Source organism: Aulonocara sp. 'chitande type north' Nkhata Bay, linkage group LG11, assembly GCF_057382095.1.
Source record: "Aulonocara sp. 'chitande type north' Nkhata Bay isolate Kocher_YH1m ecotype deep benthic linkage group LG11, A_spYH_male_GT1.1, whole genome shotgun sequence".
Taxonomy (NCBI): Eukaryota; Metazoa; Chordata; class Actinopteri; order Cichliformes; family Cichlidae; genus Aulonocara; species Aulonocara sp. 'chitande type north' Nkhata Bay.
In genome coordinates, this window is record NC_141354.1 from 21080194 (window position 1) to 21102996 (window position 22803).

Here is a 22803-nt window from a genome sequence, read left to right on the forward strand (position 1 = left end):
CAACATGATGAAATGACTGACTGACTGACTAATAATGTTTTGACAAATGTGAAGAAGACTTTGATTATTGTGTCTTTTGTTTTCAAAAACGCTCCGATTTTTTTGAGAACTCCATTAAAAGTGGTGAGAATGACCTTTCTGCTGTGACATTTCCACCAGGTCAGTTGAGAAAAACTGAAATTACATGTTATTACACTATCTGTATTTAGACAAATTAACGATATTTATATTTGATGAATCCAAAAGTAGATTTTAGTATCCTGAACAAAACATTTTGGATGTTGGCAAAAAAGTTTCAAACTATGGGCATGGCTGTGCAGTAAGCTGCAGTACCAGCAGAGGGAGAGATTTTATTTCAATCAATATTATATTTCAAGTCAAGCAGCCTTCCTTTTTTAAGTTTTATCATTATGTTGGTACAACAGCTGTTGCTGGGAATTTCTTCAAATTTGGCTTTAACGGTCAATTTGATGTCCAGTGGGCAGTGTCACTGTGATCTGTTCCATTCTTTCTCAAGAAAGAATTACAGTCTATGTGAAGCAAATGCACAAATATATTGACATTCAGCAGGTTCACATTGCCTTTACAGTGAAACCACAAAATTCAGAGAAGCCTTCTCGCTGGCATGCCCCTGAATGATCCTCTTGGGTGCTGTCATTTGATAGTCAGGTAAATGAAAGCTTTGAATGTCATGTTCTGGTACTGGGTATTTAGTGTCATGTGTGCATTTATGTATTGTTCATCAACATTAAAAATTTTCCTTTCTCAAGCGAAACTTCCCAGACAACAAAGACAGCAGTAAAACAGGCTGGCCCAATGGTAAAAGGCATCATATATAAACTCACAGGTTCTGTCTGCAAACATACACAGGGGGACATTTCTCTCAGTCAACAGTCAATCAGGTTGATCAACGTGGTAAGGAAGAATTCTCTTCATTATTTTAATTGTTATCACTTTGTTTTGTTGTATTATGTAAAAAGGATCAATTTTATTTACTGACAACTGGTTTTCTTTTTTTCTTAAATTGGCATCTTCATTGTAGGGTTGTTGAAAATTATTTGGGCAAAAAGCATAATTGAAAATGAGAAGTTTTTAATGAATTTCAAAAGTTCTGCAGTTCATCTGGGGAATTTTAGCATTAATTATTAGCGATGTTGACTCTTGGTAGTGGAGAGTTTTGAAGAACATATGATAATTAAAACAAACAATGATTCCTCCACAGAAAGTGCTGACATGAAGCTTGGGTTGCTTGTCGTGGTGGCTGTGGCAGTTGTGCTGCCCAGCTTTTCTGAGAGCAGGATTGTCTCCAAATGTGAGCTCAAAGACAAGCTCGGGAAAATGATCAATCTGCCCAGAAACTCAAAGGAAAAAATCTTGGCAATAGGTGAGCTTAAATGCATTTGTTGTGTTCAACTTTTATGACCTCCAAACGCACATCCCTTGGGCACTGATTAAAATCAGTGGTAAAGCTGAAATGTCCAAAAGTATAATTCTGATGTATTGAAGTTCACTGCTATTTTATGATTCTTCTCTACCAGAGGAAAATACTAACCCCCTTTTAGATATCTTTAGATAAAATAAAAATAGATAGACTATGTCAAAGAATGTCTACTTTAAAGAATTGTCTAAAAAACTCCCCCAAAAAACTCCTTGTAAAACATCAACTTAGGGGTATTTTTTTGTCTCCTTTAGTTTACACTTGGCTTCTGTGAAGTAGCACTGCAACACCTGGACTAATTTCTCTATTCATTTGCTGATAAAACTGATGTACAATGTGCTATTTTTGATTGTATTACAGTAGCCACTAAAATAAAACTAAAAGCACACATATTATGGAAGGTAAAAGAAAACAGCAACAACAACTCTTACTGTGTATCATATTTTGTTCTTTTTTTGTCTTTCTTCCCTGTTTGGTCTCTTTGTGTACATGACTGATTTGCTGCAGTTATCTGTGACATGAAACGGAGGTCTGATCTGAACACCGCTTTGGTCACATCATTTGGAAAGTGCACTAACACTACTAACTCCACCATCAGCTCAGTGAACACAACCCTTGAGTCAAACAGCACAAGTAGCAGTGAGGAAGACAGCAGTGAGGAGGGGAGCGGGCAAATTAACGGAGGAGTGGAAGACAGCAGTGAGGAGGGGAGCGGGCAAATTAACGGAGGAGTGGAAGACAGCAGTGAGGAGGGGAGCGGGCAAATTAACGGAGGAGTGGAAGACAGCAGTGAGGAGGAAAATTTGACGCCTTTGTCCCTCAGCCTTTACGGGCTCTTCCAGCTGTCTGACAGGAAGTTCTGTGATTCAGGGTATTGCCCATCTGAAAATTTGTGTAATACCTCCTGCACAGGTGAGGTCCTACACCAAAAGCAAACACAGATTTATTAGGTAAGTTTTGATTTTTATTTTGCGTATTAAAAATAGTTTCTTTTTTCTTGCAGCCTTTAACGACGAGGACATAACTGATGATATTGCTTGTGTTATCCAGACTGGATACTGGAAGTAAGTTTCTGGAGAGCAAAACAGACATAGGTCAGATAAATAATCAAACCTTTGAATAAATATGAGATGACTGAGCGATACATCAGCTAACTGATCAATTTAGATATGCGAAACAACAGTTGACAAATGACAGGAAAATCTTATCGACCTTTTGCATCACAGCTTCAGTGCTCAGTGGCCTTCTGTCTTTAGCTTTACTCTGATGTTTGAACATCATTGTTTCAAAATATTTGATCTAATTTGGTGCTTTCATGATGGTGGTGGAGACCACTGTTTGACATTCTGGTTAGGATTTCTGAGGGGGATCAGGATACTTTCTGTGTATGAAGGTACATCAAAGTGAAGATTCCTTCTCATATTTAAGTGTTACATTCAAAAGCTACACATGTGTGCCAGTTTAGCTCCCTGCGTAGAACAGGTGATCATTATGTCATAAGGTTCATGCAGTGGCCTGGGTTTAAATCTGCCACAAGGTCAATTATGGCATGTCTCCCAGCTATCCCTTCTTCTTATCAATGTTCAGAAAGTGTACTTAAAAAGAAATATACATATAAATGGGTGTATGGAATAAAACACTAAGTTAATCCAAAGAAAACTACAACAGAGAAATACAAAAAAATTTGTGTTGCCTAATAACTGCCTTTTGCTCTAATCAAACAGGGATATTGAGATGACAGCCTCAGAGTCATGTCGTCGCAACTGGAATTGCTTCAAATATTGTAAATGAATGGCTGCGAGATCACAGTTTATACGTGCAGGATCACAACTATTTATTCTTCAGAACCATCTCCTGTTAGCTGTGATCAAGAAACTGCATGCTCGATTACCTACTATATGTTACGAAGCACTATTTTCTTTCTTTGGTGGGGGAATCTTTCAATAAATATTACTTTGCAGCATGAATGTATATACCCATAGTAAAACCAAAGCTCACACTCTGCTGCTCTTCTTATCACATAACATGAAGAGCTGTGTGGGAAACAGAACCCACCATAAATGATTCCCATATGAAATTAAAAAAAAACAGAATAATCTAAGATATTTAAAAACCTACTTGTGAGCCTTATTTTTGATCAAATTGTAATACTTGCCCTCAACACAAAAATTAAGGGCTAGGTAGGTTATGATAGCTATTTTCCTTTAATAAATTAAATTTACATTTAAAATCTGTATGTTGTATTTAATTTGGTTGTTTTTATTTAGTTAGTTTTTCAATATGTAGTGTGACAAATATGCAAAAGGGGAAAAAAGAGAAATCAGCTACTGGAGAACAGTTAACGGGGAAATTTGGATACATAAATAGATTATTTGTAACAAAAACACTTAACTGTAAATGCACTTGAACAGGGGGCAAACAATGTTTTTACAGGGAAGAGGAAATATTTGTACTGTAAACAATTCAGTCATGTGTAACAACATCTATTTAACAGGAAAGAAATATTTATGCTGGAAACAACTGTTTTAAAATCTAAGAGACCATTACATCAATGCTCGATCCCCCCCCTCCAGCAGATCCAAGTACTTGCATAAGGAAATTATGATGTAATTACTGATGCAAATTGAGCCCAGTGTCACAACCATAAACTGGATCAGATTAAAACATACCATTTGTACTGCCTGTCTTGACTCTACATGGACATCTTCAACTTTCTGCACATCTTTCTTGCTAAAGAATTGTATATTTTTATTTTAATAGTAAAATAAATCTGTACTATATTACCAAACAAAATTTACTATTAGCTGAAAATGACAAGTGGTGGAGGAAATTTTAAACCTTTCTAAGAGAGATAAGATAAACCTTTATTAGTCCCACACTAATAAAAAACATTTTTGGTCATGGCAGAAAGTACAAGTTTAAGAGCAGTAAAAGTTGAGAAAAACACAATGGAATAGGATAAGATAAAATAGAATAACATACTGTATAACATAAAAGACATTGAAAATAGCTCAGTATAGACAAAACTGTATTACTGGATAACTGTGCCTAAAATATTAAATATAAAAATAATAATTCTCCATAAAAATGTTCCCCATCTGCAGTAGATGGATTACTTACTGAATGTGGCCAAACTTGAGCTTGTTTTATATAGTTTATATTCTATTTTATGTCCAGCATTATAATTTATAAATCATATGTTTGTGGCTGTCCTGTAAGTACAACATAAGAATGAAAAAAGGCCCTGGGCTAGACCCAGGACTCTCTGGAGCAATTATATCTCTCAGCTGGACTGGGAACGCCATGTGTTCCTCTGGATAAGCTGGAGGAGCTTCACCTCTTTTTAAAAAAAAAACATTGAAAGGAACATTCTCTGGCCTGTCTCTCTGATGACGTACATTTTTTGTAGATAATTTTCAAATTAAGAATAGTGAAGCATTTAAAATTTACAATACAAAATTTTTAGAATGACACCATCACATGAACTTACAGTGCATCGGAAAAGTACTTACATCATTTGATTTGTTCCGCATTTTGTCATGTTACAGCCTTATTCCAAAATGCACTGAATGAATTTTTCACCATTTTATTATTCTACACAGAATCCCTTTTTTGAAAATTCTGACTTAAAGTAACTTAATGTTGTTGTGTTTGTCAGATTGGCTTACATTGATGGTATTTTTTTTTTATAGAGAAGCTATAGAATAAAAAGACAATTGAGAATAGTATGATATCCATGACACACATCAATATAATGATGGGTGCAGCATACTTGAAGCCTATCCAAGCTGTCCTGAATACAAGTGGTGTGGTACACAAAGGGCAGTACCAGTCTTGTTTAAAAGACATTTCACAATGCACAATAACTTGAGCAATAGATCATGAATAGATCCACTATTTCACTTTCTGGAAATATTAAACAGATTAAAATGAAAAAGTAGTTCCTGAATCACTCTGTGTGGGATGAAATCATATAAAAATTCATTCCTGGAGCAAACAGACCCATTTGTATTTTTGCACTTTTTACTGAAAGCATATTGATTTCCTCTCCTGATATTTAGACTGTAGTATTGATATTTTAACTTTTGCCTATTTTACTTTTACTGAATCAGTACTGAGTCCTTATTGGGGTCTGACAAATGCACATCAGTCAGGATTAAATACCAGCACATGGTTCTAATCAATCAACACCTGTACCAAAATATTGTAACCCCTAGCGTGTGTTAAAAATCAGCCCATACATATCAAAATAGCTGACCCCAATATCTATAAAATTATAAAAGGAAATACAAAACTATCTGGGAAAAAAGACTAAAGCTTTTCTGAGAGCCGGATCGTCTACAAATGCGAGCTCCAAGACAAGCTTGGGAAAGTGATACGTCTGCCCAGGACACTCTTGGCTATAAGTAAGTCCAATGACTTAAATCCATGACAAAAGTCTGTACCTTAGCTGTAGACTAGAATACCACTGGGGTATTTAAGCCTAATGCTGTTTTTTGATTCTTCTGTATTAGAAGAAAATATTAACTTTTATAAATCTGATAGCTTCAGTTATCAGTTCAAAGGCAGCAGTAAGAGCACAGAGAGAGAGAGAGAGCCTAGACCAGTTTGTCTATTCATTTATAAATAAATCTGACATCCAATGAAATATATTTCATGTGGCCCCCATGACTGAAAAAAGTAACCACTAAAGTAAAACTAAAAGCACATACATTTGAAAGAAAACAGAAAGAAAATAGCAACTCTTACTGGCTATCACCTTTATAATTGCATTTTTTTTCTCCTTTGTTTGCTTTTACTTCTTTGCATGTGTGACTTGTTTGCCACAGTTGTCTGTGAAGTGGACAGGATCTCTCATCTGAACACCAGCTTGGTCAATGTGCTTGGCAAGCGCACAACTACCACACTAAAGCCAACAACCCCCTCCACAACAGCAGTCACCTTAACGACCACTGGAGCGACGACACTGACAAGCACCAACTCAGCAACCACTGACCTGACTGCTACTACTACTACTACTTCTACTACTACTACTACTGTCATGACTACTAGCCCTGCGATTACTAACTCCACCATCAGCTCAGTGAACACAACCCTTGTGTCAAACAGCACAAGTGGCATGAAAAGAAGAAAGCGACATGCTCACTCGAGCAGTGAGGAGGAGATCGGGCAAATTGGCGGAGGAGTGGAAGACAGCAGTGAGGAGGAAAACTTGAAGCCTTCGTCCCTCGGCCTTTACGGGCTCTTCCAGCTGCCTGACAACATTTTCTGTAATTCGGGGCTTCGTCCATCCAGAAATGTTTGCCGCACCTCCTGCAACTGTGAGTTCTTGCACCCACAGCGGGTTAATTTATTATGTTTTGTTTTTTTGTTTTTTTTATTTTGCATATTAAAAATTGTTTCTTTTTTCCTCGCAGCCTTCACTGACAATAACATAACTGACGATATTGCTTGTTTCATCAACACTGGTTACTGGAGGTAAGTTTCTGGACAGCATAATACATATAGGTCAAATAAATAATCAAACCTTTGAATAAATATCACATGCCTGTGATGAATTATTTGACTAATTTATTTGCAGTATATATACTGTACAACAATTGACAAATTAAAGAAAAATCCGATATAAACTGATTTAGCAAGCTGTGACATTAATACAGCTTCAGCACTCCCTTGCATGTCTCTGGAACTTTAATGTAAGGACTGAACACCATTGTTAAGAAATCACTGTCTGAGATGCTGGTTAGGATTTCTGAAGGGGATCCACCTCATATATAGATGCAATAATCAAACATTACAAATGTGTACAGCTTAGCTCACTCAGTAAAGCATGTGATCAATATGCCATAAGGTTAATGCTGAGGCCTGGGTTTGAATCTGTCCCCAAAATCAGTCATTGCATATCTTCCAACAACTGTCAAAAAAGTGCATTCTTTATATTAAAAAGAAGCAGATACACAAAAAGCTTAAGTGAAGACACTGAATATAACACAAATATGTTAATGTAAAGAGAAATACAACATATGGTGTTGCCTAATAATTACCTTTTGTTTTAATCCAACAGGAACATTGTGAGGAGAGCCTCTCACTCATGTCGTCACAACATGAATTTCTTAAGAGAATGTAAATAAGTGGATGTGGAATCACAGTTTTTCCCTGCAGAATCACAAAAAATTCTTCACAGTTTCCATCTCCAGTGATCTGTGATTAAGGAACCGCATGCTCCATTATCTACTTTACCTTATGAAGCACTATTTTCTTTCTTTGGTGGAGGAATCTTTCAATAAACATTACTTTGCAGCATATATACAGTGGTGTGAAACGTGTTTGCTTCCTTCCTATTTTCTGTTTTTTGTATGTTTGTCACACTTAAATGTTTCAGATCATCAAACAAATTTTACTATTAGACAAACTAAACACAAAATTAATGTTTTTTAATGAAGATGTTTATTATTAAGGGAAAAAAAATCCAAACCTAAATGGCCTTCTGTGAAAAAGTGATTGCCCCCTAAACCTAATAATTGGTTGGGCCACCCTTAGGAGCAACAATTACAATCAACTAATCAAGCTTAAGAGGTTAATATTGTTTTTCTGAAGTCACGCAGAGGTGGACTTGCTGGTGTGTTTTGGATCATCGTAGTGCTACAGAACCCAAATGTGCTTCAGCTTGAAGTCACACTGCAAAAACTCAAAATCTTACCAAGTATATTTGTCTTATTTCTAGTCAAAATTATCTCATTACACTTAATACAAGATATTTTAGCTTAAAATAAGTGAAAAAATCTGCCAGTGGAACAAGTGAAAAATCTCTAGTTTTTCTCTAGTTTCAAGATTCACTGTCTTGAAACAAGTTCCTTTAGCTTACTGAAATGTTGCCCTGTAGCTGATTGTGTCTTATTTTAAGTGTAATGAGATAATTTTGACTAGAAATAAGACAAATATACTTGGTAAGATTTTGAGTTAAACAGATAGTCAGACATTCTCCATCAGATTTTTTTTTGGCAGACAGCAGAATTCATGGTTCCATTTGCTACAGCAAGTATTCTAGGTCTCTGACATAGAGGCCAGGGAAGCAGAAGAACATCATATCAAAAAGTGCTAATCCCTGCTGGACATTTTTCAAAGCTGGGAGGGTGCTTATAGAATGCTACAGGTGATCCAGGAAAGAAGGACAACCAATAAAACTGAATAAGCAAAAACTCTGGTGATTCTTTATGTGTCAAGATTATTGGAGCAGCTGAGCTGTGTTACTTTCACTACCTAATATCTATGGGGCTTTGAAACCCCAAAACACATTAGTCTAAAAATTGGTCCAACTAAGAATCTGGTCCCTTGGCATAAGCAGAGCAATACAGAGTAAACTGCTGCAAAAATTGTGGGGGAAACAAAGAAATGTCACTGTATACAGTCAGTTCTAGTGACAAGTATATCTAATGTTGACACTCACAGCAGGTTTTGTGTTATTTTCTCATTTTGCATCAGTTTTTAGCCTCACATCTGACTGACTTCTCTTTTTTTGGAACTCAGCAACATTTTTCCACATTTAGCTCAAAACCTTACAAAAACATGTTTTTTTAGTCATTTTTCACAACATTTACTAAAATATTTATAACTTTTTATGTTTAAAACACAACTGCTAACATAGCTGTGTTGCTAGGGATCACGTAGCATTATATACCATCTAGTCCAACTTCAGTAACCCTACAAAAGTCACTGCTGTCTAGTTTTCTGTTTTCAGAAATGTTACAGGCATAGCCCTTTAATGGTGAAGCCCTATGGGGAAAGTATTACAGGGTGTGGAAGGATGTGGGGGATGGTCCCTGGGTGTGTGAGTAGGGAAGAGAGGAAAGACAGGGGATCACGAGCAGCTACGGTAGAAACGAAAAGAGAAAAGCATTAAAAGTGTACATAATAACTCCGTGTACCACATAAAATCAGACCAGAATTCATACATAAGGTGCACTGTCAATTTTTGAAAAAATAAAAGGATTTTAAATGTGCCTTATAGTCTGAAAAATACAGTAATCTGCACATTTCAACTTTTTTCTCAAACCAGACTTATGACTTTTTTCTCAAAGTAATTACAACTTTAATTTCAAATTTCAAAGTGATCAACATTTTTTTAATTTGGCTCGAATACTCCTTCATATACAACACATTCAGTGAAACAGGGTGTCAGAAAAAAGGCAGTGATTAATACAGTCACTGCTGGCAACACAGATATCTAAGTTTCACACTCAAAGGAACTTTTCTGTTAGTTCCATTTTTGAAATCATTTTAAAGCACTTTTTAGAAAACCTCACATCTGGGAAATCGACTGCTCATTAGACATAATGAGAATGTAAGCTATCATAGAAACTTTAGAAAAAGTCAAAAAGATTGACTGAAAAAAGGTAAGCAATTCATTTTTGTTTTTAATTTTAAGACTTTCATGATAGTCAGTAGGTCATTAATTCTCTGTCTACAGAAGACTTTTGCTCTGAGTATTTCAGAAACATGAATTATGTTGGTTTCAGAAAGAATGCTTTAATCCGGAAACTTCCTCTTTTTTTCCTCTTGCATCATTTAATGTTTTAGACTTTCTGAAATGAAAGATGTATGTTTTTATATTATTTGCTTTTTTACAAAACTAAAAACATATGGGTCATTTATTTTAAAGATCATAATGAACTAGCCCTGATGTCACTGCTGAAACAAGTTTAATTTCTGTTATCTTATGTGAGTTTATTTGTTTATTTTGTTCTAAAATTAAATGTTACTGCTAATGGCTTACTTGCCTGACTTGTATACAGTGGATGTTTTATATATTTGAACTAAATGACACATATACATTTTTATTTTTTAAACTAATGCTGATTGTCCGATTTTTGTTAAAGTATATGATCTAAAATGTTTAATAATTCATTTAATTATCAGTGTTGGGAACTTTTAAAATGTATTCCACTACAGATTACAGAATGCATGGACCAAAATGTAGTGTGTAACTTATTCTGTTAAGTTACGCAATGTGAGTAACATATTCTAAATGCTTTGGATTACTTGATATATTGTCATGCTTTTTGCAACTACATGAATGTACTATTGCTGTGTGATTTATTGTTATTAGTGAAGGCTACTCTCCACCGAGTTGACATTGTTAGCTGGCATTTGCTGGGGTTAGTTCAGTCTGTTAGACTTGATTGATAGCATTAACAACCTGCTAACTCCAAATGATCATGTGCAGTTCTGAAAGCAATACCAACTAGATTTTTAAATTTTAATATAAAATGAGTAAGAGTAGGGTGGACATTAAGTAAGGCTGCACTTTTAGCAGTGATCTCATTTGGAACCTATTTCTGTATCAGTAATAGGTTTTCTTTCTGTCTGCTTTTAGAACTGCAGATGATTATTTGCAGCTAGCAGGTTGAAATGCAGCTTTCAGTAATTGTAATAAATCACACAGCAATAGTACATAGAAGATATTGAAGTGGCACATAACCCAGGTAGCTGCCACAACTAAAACAAGGTAGTTATAGTAGGCTAACGTTAGTTTTTTAAAAAGAACTTACTTCCAGATGTTCCTTGAGGTTGGAGGTGGAGTCTTTTGATGCTGAGAGCAGCTCGGTTGCTGGCAAACAGAGCCTGCATTGCATGGTCAGATTTCGCCCACCCCTTTCTTCTTTAAATGTGAAGTGGTGTTGGAATTTCAAAGTAAGAAATGCATTCCTGTATGTGCACTGCCGGCTCTATTGTGCTGGCTCCAGTCCATTAGTGATGTGCGAGTCATGAACGAATCATTCAGTACTCAAGAACCACTTAACTGACTTGTGAATCATAATTCACAATCCAAACTGACTCCTTCACTGACTCATCCCTGTTACTGTTAGCAAACTAATTTCATTAGTTGCATATGTGTAATTTCATATGTGCTTGCGCTACATATGACTTACTCCCCCCTCCCTCCTGGTTCTCAGCTGCTGAAACTCAGAGCATGTTACTGTGGAAGAGTCGCTCCTTCACCTGAGATGAAGTCTGATAGTCTGACTGACGCAATATAACATTCAGTCTACAATTTGTTTGTTTTGCAAAGATAATAAGCAGACTAAAGGAAAAAATATATGAACTCAGTTCCACCACTATAAAAAAAAAATATACAGTGTCTGACTCACATTCTGCTGCTGCAATTATGTAAGTAAAATCAGAATTTCACTAAATTATTTAGATGAGAAAATATATATTTGACATATTTGAGGAAAATAATAATAAAATAAAATACATAAAATAAGTGTTCCCTTTAGAAATCTTTTTTTTCTCTTTTTTTGCTCTATAAAATAGGTGTTTTCTTTTTCAATCACTCATCTTAGCAGTAGGATTTACATGAAAAGAGAAACAAATTAAGTGTGAGTGAAAATGTACATTTTTTTCACTCTCTGGACTCAAATGACTCAAAAAAACATAAATTTTGGTGAGTGTCTCATTCAAACTCGAATCAGTAAAAAGAATCAAATTTACCATCACTAGAGTCTATTGTGTAACTGATGCCACCAACATTAATAAGGACTTGTACATTAGAGCCTCTTATTGCGTGTTTTGTTTGGGTTTCCGGCAATGTGTGGAATTACCAAAATTAGAGAGGGGATAGCCTAACATATGAAACATCAAAAGACCACAATCCATTTATTTCAACAAAGTAACTATTCTAATTATTACCTATCGAAGTAGTAACTATATCGGAATGCAATCACTCATATTTTGTATTTTAAATACATAACACAGGTACGTGTATTCCATTATTCCCCAACACTGATAATTATTTAGCCATATTATTTACTTTCCCAGAAACCCTCCAATACTGACTTGAAAAAAAAAATACATTTACTGAGTCACATCTGACGACTGCTTTCAGTTTAAACTGCAGATTTCATGTACGTCATATTTTCATGTTTTTCAGTCGACACATGAGTTTGTGTACTGTGGGCTTTTAGATTCACTCTAATGCTCAAACAAGAAATTAGAATTATAGAAAATGTTTGCTATTGTCACTTGGCTTTGTGGTTTGCAGTGGGGGGTGTGCCATTAACAGTTCAAACCAAAAACAACAAAAAAAAATAGCTGTGATGTATCTCTTATATTATATTACATTTAACAAATTCTCTTTCAAGTTTTCAGTTTTTTGTGAAGATGTGACAAACAAAAGATTTTTGCACTTACGAATACTACAAAAACAATTTTTGTCTATTTTTTCCCAGATTCACCCAAAGATGGCAGCAGTTCCATCAGTCCTTCTGGTCCAATAGTAGAACACCAAACAGTGACTCTGACATGCAGCAGTAATGCCCGCCCAGCAGTAGAAAACTACGCCTGTTACAGAGCTGATGGAGACCAGGAGGCTCTCACTGCGACTGGACACACTTTAAATATTACAGTTTCAACAATCGACACTAATTTCTTCTGCAATGCTACAAATACAGTTGGATTTAAAGCATCCATCAACCTCCAAATAGACGTGCGGTGTATATATTAATTTTACAAAATTACCACTTATGTACCCTGACTAGTACCCACCTAGAAATCCATTAATCGAGTTGCATGGTAGAAAAATATATGTATTTTTGTCTTCAGAATATTAGAGGCCAAGAAAAACACCTTGTCATTTTACTTCTCATTTTCTATTTAAAATAAAACTACATTTGTTTTTTTTTCTACCGAACAAGCTTAGAAATAGGATTTTATGTTATTTGTCCCCGACCAAGTAATTACACGTAATGAATTAAATAATAATAATCATAATTTTCATGTGTAAGATGTCCAAATCATTCTATCGCAGGTATTCACACTTTTTCAGTGAGGGAGGAGCAGCTGGTGGGAAGACATATTCTGATGAGCAGTTCCTTTCAGGTCTCTAATGCTTTGTAAAATCGAGTGAAGTCACAATGAAGCTAAAGCAGTTCCACAAGTGTAATTTGTTCATGAATTGTCAGTAAATGGATGAAAAAAAAAATCTTACCTATGAGTGAAATATCTACACCCGCTTGGGTAAAACTGTATTTCAGTGCATTATTACACCACAGTTTGAAATAGTATTTAGCACTTTGAAGGAGACTTGCATTATTGAAAGTTGTGGTGCAGTCTCTCTTTGTTAAGTCTCCTGTCATTTCTTTAGTTGGCTTTAGTTTTGCATTTTCACTGATAAATGAAGATGAATCACTCCAATATGCTTTACATGAATCATCTAAGTTAGTTTCAAATCTCGTCTCTACATCGAAGGAGCAGGGGATGGTCACACAGGATCCTCTCAAAACATTTATATTCTCTGGCATATTGACGTTGAACATTCCACACAGTGCACCTGAAACACAACACAAACTCCATCCACACTGGAGGTGGAGGAGGGAGCCTCAGTGAGTCTGACGTGCTCTGCTCCAGCTCCATGTTGGTCTCATCCTCCAGCTCTGACATGGAGCCCTAACCTGGGTCAGAGTCAAGAGACACTGCAGGAGAATCAGGACAAAACTAAAGTCAAGACCTCTGTTATGAGTTTCACTGCTTCTCACCTCCATCATGGAAATAAAATCTCCTGCACTGCTGTCTACCAGAAACAAGATGGTAGCCCTGATGTCACTGCTGAAACAAGTTTAACTCCTGATATTTCATGTGAGTTTATTTTTTCTCTTCTAAACTGAAATCGTAATGATTTACTTTTCTTGACTTGGATTAAATTACACAAAATGATTAGTCAGTTACAGTTATTTTATCAGTATGCCGTAACAATGTCTGAGTTTTATAAAATATAATGAAAGCTTTTAAAGTTTGAATTTAATGATTATTTAATGATTTATGTCTTTTTTGTTAGCTCTGCTTTTTAGCTTTAGGATGTCTTCAAAACTGACAATAAAACAAAACTACATTTAGTGAGTCATGTTGGACAGTTGTTTTTATTTTAAACAGCAGTTTTTCATTTACATCCTATGATAACATTTTCTCACATTATCATATTTCTAAATTAACACATGAGCTTGTCAGAGCTTTCAGATTCACTCTAAAAGTCGAACAAGAAAGTAGAATTGCAGAAACGTTTTACTTTTGACATTTGGCTTTCTGGTCTGTAATAGGATGATCTATTAATAGTTCCGTTAAAATGCAAAAGGAGCTGTGATGTGTGATTTACATAAAACCTACATATTACATTTAACAAATTATCATTGTACTGATTTTTAGATTCACCCAAAGATGTACAAATTTCAGTCAGTCCCTCTTGTCCAGTACCAGAGAACAGCAATATGACTCTGACCTGCAGCAGTAATGCCAACCCAGCAGTAGAAAACTACACCTGGTACAGAGCTGATGGAGACCAGGAGACTTTTATTAGGACAGGAATCAGCTTAAATATTAAAGTGTCCAGAGACAAAAGAAGATTTTTCTGCAAAGCTGAAAATGAGATCGGGGTTGGACGTTCTAACCTGACTCACCTTGATGTTCTGTGTATGTATCACACAATTAAAATATTTTAAGGTTTAAGCATAACTTGAGCAGCTATAATATATGCATGGTATCATTATTTATTGCAGATTGTGAAACACAGTGTGGATTTTACAGTGGAGTCCTTCCTTGGGTCCTTGCTGGTGTGTTTTTCAGTGTCACCGTGATCTGTGCAGCTTTCCTTTGGTATGTTTTAAAACTGGTTGTTGATTAAAACTAAAAGTCCTGCAGATGTTTCCATAAAATATTTTTCAATAATTGTTTTGTATTCTTCTAGCAAAGTACAAAAGAATGTGAAGCCACAAGAAGAGGACAGAACTTACATGTCACTGAATCGTAGAAATGTCGGCTCTTCAGAGTATGATGTCATTAACACAACTCCAAAGTGACCTTCACTGATCCTTCAGAATATATCTAATTTTGTTTTATTTTGTGTTTCTAGAGAAATAATTCTCAGTCACACTTCTCTTTATTAAATGCATTTAATAGCCACTGAGCGCTTATTCATCAGTTTTTTAAAGGGTGCTGGATAATATGTTCATTTTGCTTTCGATGTGAAAAAGCTGGGGCAGGGACATGATTATCAGTAGGTCACATAAGCTTTTAACAGCACTGTTTAGAAAATAGAGACATTAGTGATCTACACGGCTGCTCTTTTCTACGTTTAAGAGAAAGACCTTGAATAGTTAGGATGCCTTGTCAGACCAGCCACATATTAGTTTCCTGTAAATTTGCCCTGTTATCAGTATTTATGTTTCTCACACATGAATGTTTGATTATTTCCTCCTCAACCAAGTTTATTGCACTAAACCCATATGGAAAAGAAATAGTAAAAACATATATGTGATTGCTCATGAAAGTGGCCACTTTCCCATTACTTTCATATATTGTTTTAGTAAGTATCCAAAACATACAAGTTTCATTATATAATTTTTCAAGGGATCTTATATCTGTTTTCACTTTTATATGCTTTTCATACAAGTTTCACACAAGACAGATACAAACTTTATAAAATTTATATATATCTTTTCCATATGGGAATGTTTAGAGTAAGATGTCCTGTCACCCGAATGCCATTCATGCACAACTGAACCTTGTACCACCAATATTACCACAACAAATGAATAAATTGAACTACTCAACAGTTTTTATTTTATACCATGTTAAATGTTTTCCATGGGTAACCATGCATAGTAGTATGTTTAGTAGATGTATTATTAATTATATATATCGACAGAATAAAAGAGGAACTTTTAGCTGGTGTGTGTTTGTGTGTGAATTCTACTGAAAAAGTTCTTATTTCCCCTTCTAGATATTGTAATGCCTGAAATCGTCAGAGTGCATTAAACCGTTTTTAATATGGACACTAGTTGCTGTCACACTGTCTCTTTTGCAACTAAGGTTTCAACTTCCTGCTCTGATATCGGCCCCTCCTCCACCTCCTCCCCTGACAGCTGTAAGACTGACTCTCCTTCCACAGTGTGGAGTAAAATCCTTTCTGCCAAAACCTACCCTCTGCTTCCTGAAGTACGGACACTGGTTGAAAATATGAGGTCTCATATTTTCAAATATGAAGTTTCAACAGAGTGAGCAACAGAGTGATAATATCTGAAAAAAAAGATCAGTTACGTCTCGTGGCCATAAAATGTTGAAGCCTCAATTTCATAATTTTTAAAGAAAGTCCACATCCTCTGTTAGCCCCTGCAAATGTAGTCTCAGCAGAAAGCCCATGATGTCTCTTTGACAGTACAGCAGCAGTCACATAGATTGCATAAACGGTGCTCAGCGTGGAGGCCTCAGGCTCATGTCCCGACAGAGAACAAAAATTAATTGCTGGATCTTACAGATTGAATCTCCACTATGAGACTACATCCACAGATAAACACAAAACCTTGACTGATGAAGCGTAGCGAGGGAAATATGTACCTAACCAAAGTCTACTTGCACATGAATTGACAACCTGATGAATACTTTCATGAGAAAGTTGCAGTTTCATTCAGCTTCATCCTTATTCAGATGCTAAAAGTGAAGATCTTGGTTAGGATCAATCTTCATTTGTAAATAAACGTTCTCAGTGTTGATACAGATACAGATCCTCCCTCGGTGACGATCACCTGTCCATCACCCTTTTCATTTCCACCTCAGATACTGAACTTGACTTTAAAGCACTTGTTAAAGCCCAAAAAAGATGACACAAGAAAACAGAGCTGAAAAACTGAAGATGAAGTAATCAAAATACAAGCAAACTACTAGGCTGCAAGCATTAAAAGAAAATGGATGAAGAAGTGCTATTGCAGCTGTTTCAGACTGAAACAGTCCTGCCATGGTCATCCTGCATCACAGCATCAGTCTGTAGTTATCACTGCAGGTGATGATCTCCAGAGTGAATCAAAAGTTGTAACTTCTCCATCTGTGGCTATAGTTCAGGAGGTAGCATAGGTCGTCTAGTAATCGGAAGTTTGTGGTTGCAGACTGGCTGCTCCAGGCTGCATGTAGACTTGGGCAAGATACTAACCCTGAGGTGCTCTCCGATACATTCATCAGGATGTGAATATAAGATAGAAAGCACTTGTGCAAAAAAAGTATATAAAAATCTCTTTGTATGAATGGGTGAATGAGGCCACCTGTATAAAGCTCTTGGAGTGCTCAGAGTGCAAAAGTGCCGGATAAAAACCAGTCATTTTACCATCTTCTTTGTCTAATCCTCTTGAGTAATGTGGTCTGTGTGTGGATCCTTTTGGAGCAGCCACAGTTGCTGCAGGTGTCCTGAATTGATTGGTGGGTTTTCTCTTCTGCTGAGAGCCTTCTGCTGATAACATGTGAGAGAAGAGCAGGGCCCTGTTTCAGGAAGCCGGTTTAGAAAACTCAGAGTGAAAAACGATACGCAGGGTTGAGTAACCCCGAACTGTCCAACTCGGAATATTCGGTTTCAGAAAGGCTGATAACAAGTAGTTCAGTCAACGCGGAGTTGCTTTAACCCCAAGTGAAGCGCGCGGACGAGGATACATAAAGCCCTGATCAGTGGAGCACAGATTAAGCGAGTCACCATGGAGACGGAGGGAAAGAAGGCGCGGTCAATGTATTTCACAGCGCTTGAGGCCGAAATTCTGATGGCAGCATATGCCGATAACATGCAAATTCCGCGGAAAAAAGTAACACAGCGACAGCTGCAAAAGAAAGTGAGCATGCATGGCAAAACATAGCCGACAGAGTCAATGCGTGAGTGTTAATTTAAACATTGATCGAGGGATTTCCACCCATTTAACACGTTATTTTATCATATGTTATTTTATTTGTTATTTTATACATTTTATTTTGTGACGTGATGTGAGCGCAGGTGCAACCCAACAGGCCCCAAACGTTCCTGGCAGCAAGTAAAAATGAAATAGAAAAATATAGTCCAAACAGGTAAGGTGTAATTGTATTATGAGCCATAGTGCTTGGTCTGTTTGTCCCATGTAAATCAATTGCAGTTAGAGGCTACATTAATTTTCTGTCTGTAAGCACTTATTGAAATTATCTGAGCACATTACAAGTACATATTTGCTTACTCTGTATGCTCAAATGTGACCCGTTATAGCCAACAGAAAAAAAGCGGAGGCCCGAAAAACAGGTGGGGGTCCTCCACCACCACCACCACTCACAGAGGCTGAGCAGTTGGCCCTCAGCCAAAACAGTGGGCGCCCTGTGGCCGAAGGCATCTCTGCGGGGACATCCTCTGAGTCAATAACCCCGCAAGACACAAGTGCCTACATAAGGGGTAAATTCAAAATAATACATGATGTGCATACATCCTTTCTTCACAGTCACCTTTGCAGTGCTACTCATTCATTTGATAAACTCTTTACCATAATGGATTATTTTGTAGTGAAGTTATTTTCCTACTGATTTTGCCTTCCCTCAGTCTTGGTTGTCTTTGAGAGCATAATGACAATGAAGTGTAAGCTGAGTGCTATATGTTTGTTAATTGCCATTTGGTCCCTTGTAAGTTATAAGTGACCTGTATAAACCTCATATTCTATCAGTTGATGGTGATGGTGTACTGCATCTGGTGCAGCCTCCTGTTGAGCCAGACCAACATGCAGTTGTGAGTAATACTCCACAGATTATATGAGGTTACAGTAGAACAGCAATGTTGTTTATTTCTTTACTACAGGAAAATAATGAAGAAACATTGACAGCTGTTACAGAGGAGGAAGCAACAGAGACACTTTATGAGGTTTACATCTTTTAATACTTTGTGTACAGGAAATACAGGCGACCAATAAAGCCAGTTGAACAAAAAATCTGTTTATTCTTCTTTCAACATGTTGAGGTGATGGGTCAAAAGAAATGATTGTGACATATGGTGTCTCTGACTGCTCTTCCATCTTGTATGTCCGTGGGAGGGTCAGGATGTTCATGGTTTGGATCACTGCTGATGTCTGGTTCAGAAGGACAGTGTTCTCCTCTAATTGTGGCAATGTTGTGAAGAATCACACATGCCACAATAATGTCACATGCCCTTTCTGGGGTGACCCTGAGTCTTTGCAGGCACTGGAACCGGGCCTTAAGCATTCCGATAGTCATTTCAACTCTGGCTCTTGTCCTGCAATTAGCCAGATTATATCGCTGCTGTGGGCCCGGTTCAGGGTCAGAGTAAGGGGTAAGCAAATAGGGTAAACATGGATACCCCCTATCACCAAGCAAGTAGCCAGTGTCTCCTAAGACAGAAGGATACACTTCAGTTCAAATGTCCCTGAAGCAATTGGTCTTTATATATTTTAAAGTATTTTCAACTCACCATGTCCAAATTTTGTGCTCAGTGTACATTCACGGAATATTTGTGAGTCATGGACAGAGCCTGGCCACTTGGCTTCCACATTTGTGATAATGTTGGCAGCATCACATATGATCTTCACAGTGCAGAGAACACAAATTAGCATCCATTACTATGATGAAATAATTTGTTAGTTTGAAATGCTACAGGGAACTATGTACCTGTACATTAATGCTGTGGAAAGACTTCCTGTTCACATAGTCTCCTTCATTTACTGAAGGAGCAATGATTGGAATGTGAGTACCATCTATACAGCCAATCACGCCTGGGAACCCTGAAAATAAATGTAAAATTTAAGTAGTAGTTCAAGTATCACCACATCATAAATTAAGTTTTGGTCATCCTGATACCTGCAATTTTGTGGCATCCCTCTTTGATGAATCTTGTGGGTCTATGACCGGGGAACACCACAAACGTGTACAGGAGACGTTTCAGTGCAACTGTAACATTCCTGACTGCCCGACAGACGGTAGCCTTGGAAACGTGCTCAGCGTCACCAATATTATACAGAAAGCTCCCGTTTGCAAAAAACCGAAGTGCAATACAAATAATATGTACAGAACTGAGAGCATGTCCGCGATGTGTCACATGCGTAATATATGGCCTGAGGATGTTATCCAAATAAATTATAGATTGTGCTGAGAAACGGTAACGTTCACACAGGAAATCATCAGGAAATGATAAAATGTCCAAACGCGCTCTGATCACTCTCTCCCGGCGGAGAGCTCTGCGGAGAATTTGGGCTTCACGATCTACTGGCTCTTCAAGGAAGGGACACGCCATGTCTGACACTTCCTACTGTCAGGTTTCCGACAAAGGGGCGGAGACAGTCAGGGTTAGTTGTAGTAAACCTGCTAGGGGGCAGGTTAGCTTCACGGCGTGTGTCGTCATAGTGACTCACTCAGGCTTCAGCTGAACTCGCTTTGTGAAACCGAAAACCCAGAGTTTTCGTTAACTCAGGGTATACTTACTCAGTTTTTCCACTAAACCGGCTTCCTGAAACAGGGCCCAGGTGTGAGAAAACAGAATCCATAAATCATGACAATAGTTTGATTTTTGCTGTGATAATGACATTTAGATGATTACATTGTCTGTCATTAAAATTGGGTGTAGCAGGAAGCCTGGATGTCAGATGTCCTGATGGAGACAGACTGTCACACCCGACTGGGTCACTGAAAGCTGTAATGCTCAGAGAGTGATCTGCTCAGCTCTTTCATCCATTTATTAATATAATCACTGATGTTGTATTTCATAGACACAAACTCAACAGAAGCAGCTCAGCCTGTCTCAGGCAGTGTTGAAGTTCACCTTTATCACCTTTATCACAGACACAGCATCATCTCCATCATCACCATACAGATGATGTAATGACCTCTTAGCAGCTTAGTGCATGTTATTTGATTCACATTAATAGAGAGGAATAAACGCTTTTATGAGTTGTATCATCCTCTCATCATCTCATACATCGTTTCAATCATTTTCAGGCTCTAAACATATAAACTAACAGTGGGAGAAGTCACCAGAGTCATTTACACAAATAAAACAGCTGTAAACAGCATTAATGCTACCCGGTTAACACAGCACACTGACCAACATTGTACATGATGAGTTACAAGCAGTAAAGTGAATAACTCAGACGAGAGTTACTCACTTTACTAACCCAAATACAAGTTATTAATGTGGAGTGATTGCAAATGTTTACAGCAGTTTCTATGTTGCAGAGATCGTGGAAAGAAAAAAGGTGACAGTCACTTCTGGTCATGTTCACACTCACTGTGTCTTTTGTGTTAGTTCCTCATTTTACATCTTTTTTGAACACTTCTTTAAAAACCTCACATCCAAAGAGCTGACTGCTCGACAAACATCATAAAATTGTCATGATTTGCTGTGTGGCAGGCAGGATGAGGACCCAATCGCAAAACTCACACACACGGGGATGAACTCAAAAAACACAGCTTTATTGCTGGCCACGAGAAACAATACAAAACTAAACTGGGAAAAACTAACATAAAGCTCACCAAGGAACACAGGGGAATCACACACAGCATGAGGGAGAACGCGACGCCGAACAGAGGGAGACTCAGACAGAAATACACAGAGGGTAAACGAGGAAAGTGGGCACACACGGGGAACACAGGTGACACTGATAATCATAACGAGACAGGGCGGGGTGAACTGAACATGACATGTACAGGCACAGAGGTTCAGACAGGAGGAGAGAGAGCACGGGGAAACACAGACATAACGGGCTGGGGAAACATGAAACAACCACAAAGGGAGACGAGGGCTCATAAATACATAGAGGGCACACAGGGGGGAGAGAGAGCACGGGGAGAACTTAGACATAATGGGCAGGGGAAACATGGAATAAAACATAAGGAGAGACGAGGGCTCACAGATACACAGAGGGGCACACAGGGGGTAAAAGCCATGAAGGGAAAACACTTAGGGAACAACACAACAGGGCAACTCAGAAAACATGGCCTAAATAAGGAACAAAATACAAAAATACAAGGAACTAAGAATACTGGGCCCACATGGCCCAGGACCATGACAAAAATAATGTAAGTTATCACATTTTCACTATGATACGAATATCAAGGTTTTAGGAAAATATGATGTGATTTTCTGTAGTTCTTTGATTCACAGATATTTAGGTGAATTGTCATATTTTTGACGTTTGTAGAAATATGAATCCAAAGAAAATTAAAAACTTTATGAGACTATTAAGACATGAATTCACTGTCTTTAGTAGAATTTTTCAGAAATCAGAAACATAAATTGTGTTTAATTGTTGAAGAATATTTTTAATAAATTGTATAACTGCTTTAGACTTACACCTTCCTCTTTCTTCTCTTTCATCATTTAATGTTTAAACTTTGTGAAATCAACACTGTATGTATATACTCTAATCTTTGTAAGGCTGAACATTTATGTATCTATATTTTTCAAAATTACCATAACTACCAGTAGTAATTTGGACCTTACATGACATCTTAACAGCTTTTCCTTGGTTAACAAATAATCATGTAAACTGTTTCCTGTGTAAACTTCAGACTCCCTTAAACTTCACTCTCTTGCAACAAAG

The 22803-nt window shown here is 37.1% G+C and overlaps 3 protein-coding genes across 3 annotated transcripts; all 3 read left to right on the plus strand.

Moving 5' to 3' along the window:
- The first annotated feature begins 787 nt into the window (after positions 1 to 787).
- On the plus strand, positions 788 to 4228 carry LOC147318889 (uncharacterized). The gene is made up of 5 exons (XM_086311071.1): positions 788 to 915; positions 1223 to 1384; positions 1946 to 2350; positions 2442 to 2502; positions 3163 to 4228. The coding sequence occupies exons 2-5, from the start codon at positions 1234 to 1236 to the stop codon at positions 3227 to 3229; spliced, it is 684 nt and encodes a 227-aa protein (XP_086167197.1). The 5' UTR covers positions 788 to 915; positions 1223 to 1233; the 3' UTR covers positions 3230 to 4228.
- Positions 4229 to 5195: 967 nt separating this feature from the next.
- On the plus strand, positions 5196 to 7638 carry LOC147318890 (uncharacterized). Its single transcript, XM_086309790.1, has 5 exons — positions 5196 to 5263; positions 5756 to 5844; positions 6268 to 6759; positions 6856 to 6916; positions 7503 to 7638. Exons 1-5 carry the CDS (start codon positions 5196 to 5198, stop codon positions 7567 to 7569), a joined length of 777 nt encoding a protein of 258 aa, XP_086165916.1. The 3' UTR covers positions 7570 to 7638.
- A 6144-nt stretch (positions 7639 to 13782) lies between these two features.
- On the plus strand, positions 13783 to 14928 carry LOC147318891 (B-cell receptor CD22-like; the record flags this gene model as incomplete). The annotated part of the gene is made up of 2 exons (XM_086309791.1): positions 13783 to 14071; positions 14636 to 14928. Coding segments are annotated over 2 exons (582 nt in total), but the record flags the coding sequence as incomplete, so codon positions are not given.
- Positions 14929 to 22803: the final 7875 nt, after the last annotated feature.

Coding starts and splice junctions, on each gene's coding strand:
- LOC147318889 (XM_086311071.1), top strand. CDS start 1,234: ATGAAGCTTGGGTTGCTTGTCGTGGTGGCTGTGGCAGTTGTGCTGCCC. Junction 1,385..1,945: donor GGAAAAAATCTTGGCAATAG/GTGAGCTTAAAT, acceptor GATTTGCTGCAG/TTATCTGTGACATGAAACGG. Junction 2,351..2,441: donor GTGTAATACCTCCTGCACAG/GTGAGGTCCTAC, acceptor TTTTTCTTGCAG/CCTTTAACGACGAGGACATA.
- LOC147318890 (XM_086309790.1), top strand. CDS start 5,196: ATGGGTGCAGCATACTTGAAGCCTATCCAAGCTGTCCTGAATACAAGT. Junction 5,264..5,755: donor GGTGTGGTACACAAAGGGCA/GTACCAGTCTTG, acceptor AAAAGACTAAAG/CTTTTCTGAGAGCCGGATCG. Junction 5,845..6,267: donor CAGGACACTCTTGGCTATAA/GTAAGTCCAATG, acceptor TGTTTGCCACAG/TTGTCTGTGAAGTGGACAGG.